The sequence below is a fragment of the Nannospalax galili genome, unplaced genomic scaffold (genome assembly GCF_000622305.1).
Source record: "Nannospalax galili isolate Female #2095 unplaced genomic scaffold, S.galili_v1.0 scaffold541, whole genome shotgun sequence".
In the NCBI taxonomy this organism is placed as follows: domain Eukaryota; kingdom Metazoa; phylum Chordata; class Mammalia; order Rodentia; family Spalacidae; genus Nannospalax; species Nannospalax galili.
Window position 1 is genome coordinate 1966247 of NW_008345054.1, and position 12696 is coordinate 1978942.

General features: G+C 37.2%; 1 protein-coding gene across 2 annotated transcripts in view; it reads right to left on the reverse strand.

The window, feature by feature from the left end:
* Positions 1 to 12696, reverse strand: part of Arhgap32 (Rho GTPase activating protein 32) — a 329882-nt gene that overhangs the window by 171383 nt on the left and 145803 nt on the right. The window contains exons 3-5 of one of the 2 annotated variants that reach the window (XM_017800189.2): positions 11621 to 11712; positions 11049 to 11090; positions 10621 to 10705 (exon numbers count right to left, since the gene is read on the reverse strand). In XM_017800189.2, the coding sequence (XP_017655678.2) occupies positions 10621 to 10705; positions 11049 to 11090; positions 11621 to 11712 (219 nt within the window). The remainder of the gene's footprint in view (positions 1 to 10620; positions 10706 to 11048; positions 11091 to 11620; positions 11713 to 12696) is intronic. The other variant, XM_008841370.3, reaches the window with a different exon arrangement.

Genomic DNA, 12696 nt, shown 5'->3' on the forward strand with positions numbered 1-12696 from the left:
GTGCAGCCATGTCTAGCAATCTCTTGAAACCAGAGTTGCAAACAGTGATTAGCCACCATGTGGGTGCTGGGAACCAAACCTGGGTTCTCTGGAAGAGCAGCTAGTGTCATCTCTCCAGTTCCCACATTTAAAAACTTTTTAAACTACGTTAAAGACAGAGGGCATTTTAAAACCATGGTTCATTCCTTTTTGTTAAGCTATTGGATTGGTCTTGTCTATTTATTCTTTTATAAACCTGTAAAAGAACAATCATAATGGCTGTATGACTCGAGTGCCTTAACTCAAATTCACACCCATCACTTGTCATCTGCCATAGAGAGTAAGCTCTGAAGCAATTTTTAGTAAAATTCTTTATCTGAAACTGTTGTAAGGAATTAATGACATAAGGCAGACTATGTAAAATGAAAGTATAAGGCTGAGGACATAGTGCAGTGTTAAGAGTGCTGGCACAGGCCTAGCACAAGGGATGGAGGGGAGACCAGATCTAGGTGTGCTAGTCTGTAATCCCAGTATTTTGGAGGCAGAGTCAAAAGGAAAGGCTAACCTGGACTACATTATAGATTACAAGAAAACCTAGGCTACAGAGTAACACCTTGTCTCAAAATAATCAAATCCAGGCTTCAAAAAATATGTAGTATCTTCACTATTCTTATGCTCAGATTAAACTTCTCTGTCTCTTTCCCTCTTTCCACACTTGCCAGTATCAAAGCAAGACTGCATCTAAGGATAGCCAAGCAGCACTCCGAAGCCACTCGCACACAGCTTTTGCACAGAAAACTCAGGAGACAGGTATCAAATTTATACTTTTCCTATGCCTTATTTCTGGCAAAACCTGATCTGCTACCTTGGGTTGAAGTTATTTAACGTTGCATATAAGATGAGGTAAAAAGAAAGACTGACAGATTCAGATAACCAAGCAGATGATAAGCAACATAGAGAGGCAAATGTCCATTTACCATCATGCACGCTAGATGGCAGTATAACATAAAGCACAGCAGGAAGATGGGGCTTCAAAGTGCTAACAGCAGAACCATTTCTCTGCATGCTGTATGAGATTTCCTCTTCTCATTAAAAAATATCTTGTAACGTGTATAAATCATTGTTTTTAAGACATAAAGGCCATTACATGTAGGGAAAGTGCAGCAAATGAAATCTGAAAAAATTTAAAGTGCTGGGAGCTGTGTGGCATACACCTATAGCCCTCGCTTGTGCAGAAGCAAAGACAAGAGGATTGCTTGAGCCCAGAAGCTTTGAGCTGTAGTGCACTATGCAAACTGGGTGCCTGCACGAAGTTTGGCATCAATGTGATGACATACCAGGAGTGGAGGAACAGCAGGCTGCCTAAGGAAGGGTGAACCAGATTGAAGCCCTGTCTAGTAATTATCTTTTTTCATATTTTAATTTCTATAAACAAAATATAACACATTTATGCATCAAAAACTATAGATTGTGGCCAAAGTACTATTTAGAATAAAATATCAAAATTTGAATTTAAAATCAGTGGGTGGAGGCATTGCCTTATAATAGAATATAGCTTAGTGTAAGCGTGGCCCTGAGTTTGATACTCAGCAATGTGCCCCCACATTCAACAGCTAGAAGTAAATGAGCCTATAGCATTGTATTTCTCTTTTTTAAAAAAAGATATTAATGGGGGCTGAAGAGATGACTCATCAGTTAAAAGCACAGGCTGCTCTTACAGAGGACCCAAGTTTGATTCTCAACACCCACATGGCAGATAACAACAATCTGTAACTCCAGTTCCAGGGGATCCAACACCCTCTTCTGACCTCCGTGGGTACTGCATGACATGGACACACATTCATGCAGGTAATAATACACTCATATACATAAAAAATAAAATATAAAAAATAAAGATATTAAGACATAAGTAGCACACTGCTAATGAAAAACTACAATAGACAAAAGTTGTTTATGATAAATATTTTTGACAGGAAAGTTCTAGTAGGAACATATTTTCCTCAACTTTTGTCCAGGAAAACAGAAAATAAGAGAATCTTTCAAATCAAGAAGAAAAAAAAAACTAAAAAACCTAAAATAGGGAAAAAAAATTTAAGCTAATAATTTGAAAAATAATGACAGAAATCAGGCTGATCAAGAGAACTCTAGTTGGACCTAATTTTTAGACTATCTTGCATACAGCTTATAAACCTGAAAACTAGACATACGATTTTCTTAATACAAAAAATAAAACTGAACTAAAGAAACAAGAAAAAAACAAATCAGATCAATCATCAAATGTTAAACTGAAATGATAAAGATCAAACTTCTAATTGGGAACCAGACACAAAGGTTTTAACTGGAAAATTCTATCAAACCTTCAAACAACAGGTAATTCTGATTTATACAAACTATTCCGGGATACTTTATATTTCTATGTCTATTTCTATGACAAGAGCAATTGTTGTATTTTTACTAATTTTTAAAAAACATCTACTCATGCTGGGTGGAAGGAGACTAAAATAACACAGCATGGCACAAGCTCTCCTGTCATGAGCTGTTACCTTCCCTTTCCTCTCCACCTTGTCACAATCCCAACTCTTTAAATCATTCGCAACTTCTTAGCTGGAAGGAAGATTTACTGTCACCCAGTATCTAGTACATCCAGGAATTCCCGGGTGAAGATAAAGAAAACAAAACCAAGATTAACTGACAATCTTGTTTTAGGTCAGGAAAGAACAGTTCAGTATGAACACATAACTGGCCCACCCACTCTACATCACACCAGCATTACTTCTCCTCAGCATGATAGTGCCACCACTCAACTGAGCTTTTAATGGGATACCTAGATAATCTACATAAGGTCACTGCTAAAGAGGAGATAATATTGGATGCCAATACATACCTGCAGCATTAAGTTCATGTGCTACCAACCCAGCAGAAAAATACACCCAGGACTGAGAATCACTGTATCAGGGACAAGTTATAAATAAGAGTGCTCTTGGGGTGCTTTACCGACAACCTGGTTTCAAATCCTGGCTCTATTGTGTATTATCAGCGAAAGCTCTAGCAAATTTCCTTGTATCACTGAAATCTCTTTCTAACCTGGGACAAGAGAATCCCTCTCATAAGAGCTCAATAATATGGCACTGAGCAAGCTTTTCTTTTTCCAAAACAGATGGTCAACACATACTAGATAATCCAACTTCCTCCATGGATCCAAAAATCTTTTTCTTTACTACACTGTGTATGTGTGTGTGTGTGTGTGTGTGTGTGTGTGTGTGTGTGTGTGTCTCTGTGTGTTTCTATTTCCATACTGTATTTTGTTGGTTTGCTTAGTCCTGTGTCAGACTGCAGTTAAGAGGGAAACAGACAAGAATAATAAGGAAAATTTAAAGGAAGAAAAAAAAATGAGGAAAGGATACTAAGATACAGTGTACAGAATAAGAAACACTACAAATGATCTGTAAGTAGATGATACTTCACTCAGTACCTGAAGAAACACAAAAGAAAATACATCATTTTGCCTGTTATATGAACAAAAAAATTAAAAGATCAACAATGTCTGCTACTGATATGAATGCAGGAAAATACACACTGTCAGAGGCCACAGCACACACTGGCATGTAGCAACCACCCCGTACCTGCCCTGTGTGCAGTTTCAGGAACTTGTGCTTTCCAAGGTCCAAGAATATTAAATGAGACATTAAGTAATTCATGAGCTTTAAATTGAATACCATCCTGACTAGTGTGATACAATCGCATGAGGTCCTGCCTACCCAGGACATGAATCATTCCTTTGTGTACCATACTCATACTGCATAGTTACCTACCCATCTGTCATTTAGCAGTCACCTCAACTAGCAGATCAACTATCATGGGATGGCAGTGCTCATACTCAATACTTTACTTAATAATGACTTGAAAGCATAAATGGAGATGCTGGCAATTTTATTAATTATACTGTTGCAACAGTATAATTATTTTATTTTATTAAGTTATTATTAATATTTTATTGCTACTAATATCTTTTTTATTTATTCTTTTTAATGTGTACATGTGTATTACCTGCATGTAGGTAAGTACACCCATGTCATGAAATGCCTGTGGAGGACAAAAGAGGCTGTCGGATTCCCTGGGACTGGAGTTATGGACAGTTGTTAGCTGCCATATGGGTGCTGGGATTCAAACCCAGGTTTTCTGCAAGAACAACCAGTGTTCTTAACTGCTGAGCCATCTCTCCAGCCCCTGCTATTAATGTCTTAGTGTATCTCACTTATAAATTAAATTTTATCATATATATGTACTGCACAGGGAAAATAGTATATATGGAAACATACTATTTCAGGCATCTACTGGCGGTGGGGATGGTGGGGGGCTTAGAATGTATCCTCTGTGGATTAGGGAGATTATAAAACATTTGAAAAACAAAATGAAACTTAACAATAAAAGTCAATATTTTAAATGTACATATTCTAACCCAGTGAATACTCTCATAAAATTTTATTTAGTGGATATAGTCACATCAATAAAACCTAGTATAGAGGCTGGAGAGATGGCTCAGCAGTTAAGAGAATTGGCTGCTCTTGCAAAGGACCTGGGCTCGATTCCAACACCCACATGGCAGCTAACAACTTCGGAAACTCCAGTTCCAGGGGATTTGACACCCTCTTCTGATCTCTGCGGGCACTGCACAACATGGGTACACTTACATGCATGCAGGCAATACATTCATACAATGTAAAATAAAAATAATATTTTAAAAAATATATAAAATAAAACAAAACCCAGACTATCTATGAACAGGGAGCTGATTAAATACATTATGATACAAATTTTAAAACAATCAAAAATCAGCATGTAGTTGTGAAAAGAAGTAATTCCAGATTTCTGGGATGATAAAGTATGTCCAAGATACATTCTTACAAAATAAAAGGCAAGTTTCAAGGCAGTGTGTATAATAAGAGTCCCATCTTTTTTTTTTTTTTTTTTTTTTTTAAAAAGAAAAAAAAAAAAAAAAAAAAAAAAAAAAAACTTTTTGGCAAGAAATTCCTTCAATCTACATCCTTGGGGACAGGCTGTGACAGCCTAAGGGCTCCTGACTGTCAAGGACTGGAGTTCAATTCCCAGCACCCACATGGTGGCTACCAACCTTCCATAACTCTATTTCCAGGGGATCTGATGCCCTCTTCTGGCCTCCGTGGGCACTGTGTGCACATGCTGTACTTAACATGCAGGCAAAACACTCGTATATACAAAGTAAAAAAAATTTAACAACAGAAAAAAGACAGATAGATAGACATCTATTGATAGAGTTCTATCTATAGAATTAACCACATATTTTGTAAATATATTTTAAAATTCTTATATACACACACATACATAGACACACACGCACTAGTTAACAGAAGAGATAGAGAATGAAAGGAATTTTAATATTCATTTGCAAGTCAGCTTTTCATCACTATGACATATCACCTGAGTTAAACAACTTATAAGGTAAAAGATTTTGACTCAAGGTTTCTTAAGTTTTTACTCTGGTTGCTTGATCCTATTGCTATGGCTCTTTGGCAACTCAAGCTACCATGGCAAGGAGGGTGTGGCACCGCAAAGCTGTTTATCTCACCAAGGGAGGGAGGAAATAGGATACTACTAATACCCTTCAAGGGCAAGCCCCCAGTGACCTACTTCCTCCAGCTAGGTCCCATCTCCTAAAAATTCCATCTCCTCCAGTCGTGCCACAAGCTGCAAATGGAGCCTACATCACCTAAGGTTTTGAGGGACATTTCAAATCCAAACCACAATAACAAATACATATTATTCCTATTTTTTAATATTTATTATTTTTATTTTATGTGTATGAGTGTATTGCCTGCATGTATATAAATGCACCTGTGTCAGGCAATGCCAGTGGAGGTCAGAAGAGGGTATTGGATCCCCTAGAACTGGAGTTACAGACGGTTGTTAGCTGCCATGTGGGTGCTAGAAATCAAACCCGGGTCCTCTGCAAAAGCAGCCAGTGCTCTTAACTGCTGAGCCATCTCTCCAGTCCTGGCTATTCCTATTTTTAAAGCCAATTGTGTCTCAATGCCATAGAGATATATCCCAGGGCCTCAAGTATGTTGGGCTAGTGTTCTACCATTACACTACATCCCCCAATTACTGCTCTTTAAACAAAAATTCATTCATTCAAAAAACTGAGTGACTTTTATGTGTTAGGTGCTGCTCTAGATGTAGAAGAGCACAAAGTAAGTGATAATAAAATACTGGGAAAGAGATGAATATTGGTGCAGAGGTACAGTTATACAGAGAATGTATACTCTGAGAAGAAAGCACTGGAGCAAATATTTTAGGGAAGGAGGGAACAAGGTAAGTAGATATCCAGGGATGCTTTCCAGGAGAAGAAACAAGTACATAGGCCCTGAGGAGAGAGCACGCACATGGAAGGAGCTGCAAGCAGGCCACCATGGCTGATACTGCCAAGAAGTCAAAGAAGTGAGGTCAGACAGGCCAATCTTACAAATTCTGATTGGGAATTTTAAGGATCTGGTTTTCAAGCTGAGTATACTAAGACATAACTGAAGGATTCTGAAAAGTTGACATGGTTTGATTTACATTTGAAAACAACTGCTTTTGCTGCTGTGCCAACTACAGAAGGCTACCAAAAACTTCTCCAAATGACAATGGCTTGACCTAAAGTAACAACAGGGAAGGTGGTGGGTAGGCATAATCAGACCTTGAATTTATTTTAAAGGCTGATCTAAGACATTTTCTGATGGACTAAATACAAAACCTGAAAGAAAGAAGTTCAAGATATCTCCAAGGTCCCTGGTTGGCCTCAGGTTCTGAAAGAACAGGTGGCAGCAGCAGGAAGCACAGACTAGAGAAGAGATAGTTCCAGCTTGAGGTGTTTATTAGCTGTCCAAGCAAAATGCAGGGGAGTGAGCCAGATAAACAAGCAGGAACTCATAGAAAAGATCATGAACATGTCCTATGTACATGCCCCAGTAAGGATAGGATTGACTCAGAGCAATTATATCTAAATTTCTTATTATATCTTTCAGCCTAAATAAAATTGGTAATTGGAATTTCCAACATGTATAATTAAGAATAGTTTCCATTTTATAACTGAAATCCCTTAAATATCTTCTCTATATTTAAAAAAATATAATAAACATTGATATTTTCCATCCTACTAGGGCATTATTATAATTAATTTTTAAGAGCTGGGGAGACCATAAATGCAAAGAAACCTACGAGTCTAAGAGAAACTCCCAAGTTCAAAGTTTAAACAGGCTAGGGTAAATGATTAAATAGTCCAGAGTTGGAACATATTAAAAGGCAACATCTACGGTGGCCATTGACAGTATGAATAACTTGTGATTAGAGAGGCCTCTTCTATACACATACTCTATATACTCCTTTGAAACAAGGTCTTTCATTTTCCTAGGGCTCATCAAGAAGGCTAGCTAGACTGGCTGGCCAGCAGACTCCAGGAATCCTCCTGTTTTCACCTCCTCAGAACAGGCCACTGTGCCTGGCATTTTTTATGTAGATTCTGGAGATTAAAGTCAGGTCTTCATGCCTGTGATGCAAGCACTTTACCAACTGAGCTCTCCAGATAGCTCCCTCATTCAATCTAGTTTGCTCCTTAGAACATATTTTCAACTTCATACCGAAATTAAGATAGAGATATGGGATTTACTTTCCATAAACATATCTAGGATCTACTGTACTACAGTTTATTGTATAAAGTAGTACACTTATAAAATAATGAAGAACATTAACTGAGACACACAGACCTTATTTTAATTGCTTGCATGAAACAGAGCATGTTTGGTAGTCAACATTGCTGTGGTTAGTTTTCCTTTAAATGGCCTCTAAGACCATAAAATGTAAAAACATATACTAGCTAAAGCAAGAATAGCACCCCAAGCCAAAAATCACCAACAGATATTTAAGCCAGATGGATACCTCAGGGTTTTTTTGTTTGTTTTTTTTTTGTTGTTGTTTTTTTTTGTTTTTTAACTACACAACTCAGTTAACAGAAACTAGTGTTTCCCTCCTGAAGGTAACATATGTTGATCCCAATCAACATATGAACCGAGAGAGGTGGTATACAGACACCCATTTCAAAAGACAGAAAACAGAAGGCAGGGCAAAATTAGAAGTGAATTTCTCAAGAGAAATGTGTCCAATAACCAACACATAAAAAAGATTCTGGAGTGAACTGACAAGGTGCAATGGGACTGGTTTTCTGTGAATAACCCCTATTTCCAGACTTCTGAAGCTTCCTGATTCATCTGTACAGACAAGAAAATCTTACTCATATGTTTCACATGTCAAAGGTCACAAACGAAGTTGATACTGTATCTGTATTTTTCTCTTCTGTTTAAGAAGTAGCAAGGCCTTAAGAGCAGAAGTGAGTGGAATGGGAAAAGTGGAAACTGTTCAACTCTTCTACACGAAGACTGTGGCTGTGTTCACTGGTACAAAGTCTATCTGATGTGTTCCTGTGTATGGATTAAGCATAGTCCTCCAACTGAGAGGACTGAATCCTAATAACAAGCCTCTGACACAATCTCAGAAATGTAAAAGCCAGCTCAGGACTATCTATTACCAATCTGTATCTCTTCAATATACATACTACACACTCTTTAATCATATCATGAAAATAAAAATTTAGTATTATATCTTACAACCTTATTCGCCTCATAGATGAAGAAAATGAAACAAAGAGACTGATCTGCTTGCTGAAGATTACAAACTTTCTAAATAAAATGGAAATTAGAATCTTATTTGCTAACTGAAGCTTGCAATTCCATTGTATCACACTGACCAATAACAACTTTGTTTTATTTTAAATGAAAGTCCTTAAAGATTCTTGGCCTTTTACATAATGCCAACATTTTAAACACTTTGTTCATTTTTGTTTTAGGTCTCTAGTGTCTTGCCTCTTTTTCTTATGCCCACAGAACTCTTTGCAATGCTTATTACTTGACAAAGAGGCCACTCAACCTTCTAAAGACAAAAACAACAAACCCCACAGACAAAGTAAATCTATAAGGAAATAACTTACCTCCATTGTAAAGTTATGGAAACTAAATTACTAAAATATTTAATAGTCACAAAAATGAAAAATATATTCATTATTGTTATTTTTTTAAAGTTTTTAAAAGAGTTTTACTTTACGTGTCTGAGTATTCTGCCTGCATTTATGTTAAGCACAGTGTATGTGTGCCTGGTGCCTGCACTGCCAGAAGAGGGAGACAGATCTCCTGGAGCTGGAGTTGAAGAGTGCTGTTAGCTGTCAAGTGGGTGCTGGGAACCAAACCTGGGTCCCATGGAAGAACAGCAGGAGCTCTGAACCACTAAGTCATCTTCCCAGCCCCTCATTACTGTTTACTTGAATAGCTCTTGTTGAAGCAAAATTATCGGTATAACTGAAATCTCAAGGATATGCATAAAGGAAACAAGATATCCTCTGTTGGATGTCATATAGTCAAGCATCCAAAATCTCAAGTGTGTTTTAAACTGTTAATTACATGAAACAGAATACCCTGCACCTTCATAGGTCCTATAGCTCAAACTCATGTACCTAGATTTTAAGACACAAGATACGATTACAAAAAGGAGCACACTGAGACACAGTATCAATCACGCCTCAGAAGTTTACTTCTTGACGGGGGAGGTGAGGTGAGATGGCATGTGGAAAACTTCTTTATGTACTGTGCAGAAATTAAGATTCCTTTTTCTGCTAGGCATAGTGGGCATGCCTTTAATCCCAGCACTTAGGAGGTAGAGGTAGGAGGATCTCTGTGAGTTCAAGGCCAGCCTGGTCTACACAGTGAGTTCCAGGCCAGCTGAGGATATAGGGAGTCCCTGTCTCAAAAAAATATATATACATTTTTTTCTTATTAAACTTTTGAGAAACATATAAAATAAAATCACTTTTGTTGCCCTGGGAAAATACTATTTTGAAAATAAGCACAATCTATTTTAAAATTGTTTTGTTTTTCACATTAAGCTGACAATAACTCATTAGGAGAGCAAAATATTGGGGTTGGAGAGATGGCTCAGTGGTTAAGAGCACTGACTGCTCTTGCAGAGGACCCAGGTTCAATTCCCAGCACCCACATGGCAGCTACAAACCGTCCTTAACTCCAGTTCCAGGGGAATCCGAAGCCCTCTTCTGACCTCCACGGCATTGCATGACTCACTCACATGCAGGCAATACACTCGTACACATAAAATAAGTATTTTTAAAAAAAGAGCAAAATATTTAGTTCAATTCCAACAAGTGAGAATGCAGAGGCCAATGATTGCCAAACACTTGAAAATGAAGAACCAAATGGGAGCACTGTCATCAGCTAAATCTCAAAACTTAAGAGTAATTAAGACAAAGAAGTATTAACAATGTTACGTAATTTCAGAACATAAAGCTACCACACAACCCAGTGGACATATGGACACAGTACATGATAAAAAGAGGGGGAAAGAATTGATTTCCCTAAAATTATGTGTCAACTTGACTTCGAATACTAGTCAATACAGAGAATAAAAGATTTTACATCAACCAACATATATCAAAATATCAATAAATACCAAAATATCAACTGTCACTTATCTTAATTCAGAATGTAGGGAATATTTCAAATATACCTGTATGCTGCCAAATTCAACGTTCTCATAATGAAAATGTGCACATTCAGCCATCTTCGGAAAGTGTCCCTTCGTGAAGGGTAACCTAAAGTGCATGAAAGTAAGCGTGAAACAAAATAACGTACTAGTCAAAAGGCCACTAGGCCACTGATTTAAAGTTCATACAAGCAAAAATATTTTAAAGGCACATGCACATGAACCACATACATCCACACAAACCTTATCAGAAACACATTAAACCAAATGAATAGGGCATTTAGTGTATAGATCTAAACAACAAGTGAGACATACGGTCTCCTGGTCTTGCCCCAAGTCAATGCTCATTAGAAAATCCGTACTTAAGACAAATGTTATAGAATCTAATTGTGAACTGTCAGCTTCTACACAGAAGCAGAATTCACAACACGAAGCACACCACCAGATTTTACCTGTGGATGTTGTCACAGCCCATCAGTCCTGGAGTGGTGGACCTGGGTACAGAATGGACATTTTTATCCTTGTCTTTCCTTAATTTACACATGAAGCATAGGTCCCTAGCTAACCCTTCTCTACCAAGTGAGAAACTGGTTTTCTATTAAAACCACACGGGAAAGCATCAGGTTCTTTATTTAGCAATCAACTTCTGGATATCTATTTTAGGCTTCTCAAAGGCAAACCTGAGGTCTAGCCATTCCATAATTCAGCCAATAAAGCTGATTTTCCTTAATAAATGAGAGTAAGAAATAAAGTACAGAAGAGAGGCTTTGATCTTGTTAGACAAATGCAACTTAACAGACAACAATATAAAGATGAAAAATAAAGACTATGTTTTAGAAAAGTAGGCTACCTGTATACCTGTTTCATCGTTATTGAACTACAATTTACAGTGTAACAGATTAAACTATTATATGCACGGTAAGAGTTTAGTCAGTAAGTAATCTAAATAAAAAATTTCAAGAAATAAACAACTGAAAGCCATTTGTAGGAATTCCAGTAGAACCCACTTGATAATCACACTTACTTCTTCACATGTTTAACCTTCATGCTTGCTGCACTGCCGCAAGTCTTAAGAGTAAGATCTCCAGGGATTTCTGGAACATCTGCTCCTCTTGCCTTAGAGAATAAAAACAAAGAAAGTATGGTGATTCCTTCAGTACTGAAACTTAAAAAAAAAAAGTTATAGCTAAAATTTTACTGGTTCTTCTCAACTAGTACCAACAGTAATTTGTTTTGATTTCATAAACCCTCCTTTCAATTACAATAATATGCTTGACTTTTGTGTGTATGTGTGCACACATGCTAGTGGTTTTTTGAGACAGGGTCTCCCTATAGACGCAGCTGGCCTGGACCTCACTATGTAAACCAAGTGGCTTCAGTCTTACAGAGACCCACTTGCTTCTGCCTCCCAGTGCAGGGATTAAAGGCATGTACCACCATACTCAATTTGACTTTTAACAATATTGAACAAACTTAAATACCTGTCTTTACCATACAAGAAAAAACTTCTGGTGAAAAGAAGAATCTCCATGCTCCTGCCAAATTTCAGAATCATCTATTATGAGTCTCAGTACAAACTAAAATATCCCGTGAGTTGATGGAATAAAATACTACTACTCACAATGATCAATGAGGGTTAAAATAGTAACTTGAACACCGTAAGATCACAACATGCATTTTTTGCTCCAAATTTGAAAGTGACATGTAGAATATTGCCAGCATACTTTCTAGTCTGTCAATTTTTACAGAGCTGGTTTTTAAATGGCATACACATTCAGTTACCTCATTTAAAAAAAAAAAACTAAAAATCAAGGTTTTTATAATAGTCTGAACTAAATAAAATTCAAGTCAAAATATCTATCATAAGTAAATTTATGCTTATTACTTAAAATAACTTAATGCTCGTAACCTAGAACAGATGAACTTAATTATTATTACAGCTTATGATATGTGATTCAATAGTATGGGATGAACACGTAAAGTGTGCAGGGAAGAAAAGCACAACCAACGTAACCTTTTCTTTTGATTGGACTCTATGCAGCCCTGTCTGGACTCTCCTCCTGCCTCAGCCTCCTAAACTGGGGGGGGGGGGGGGGGGGG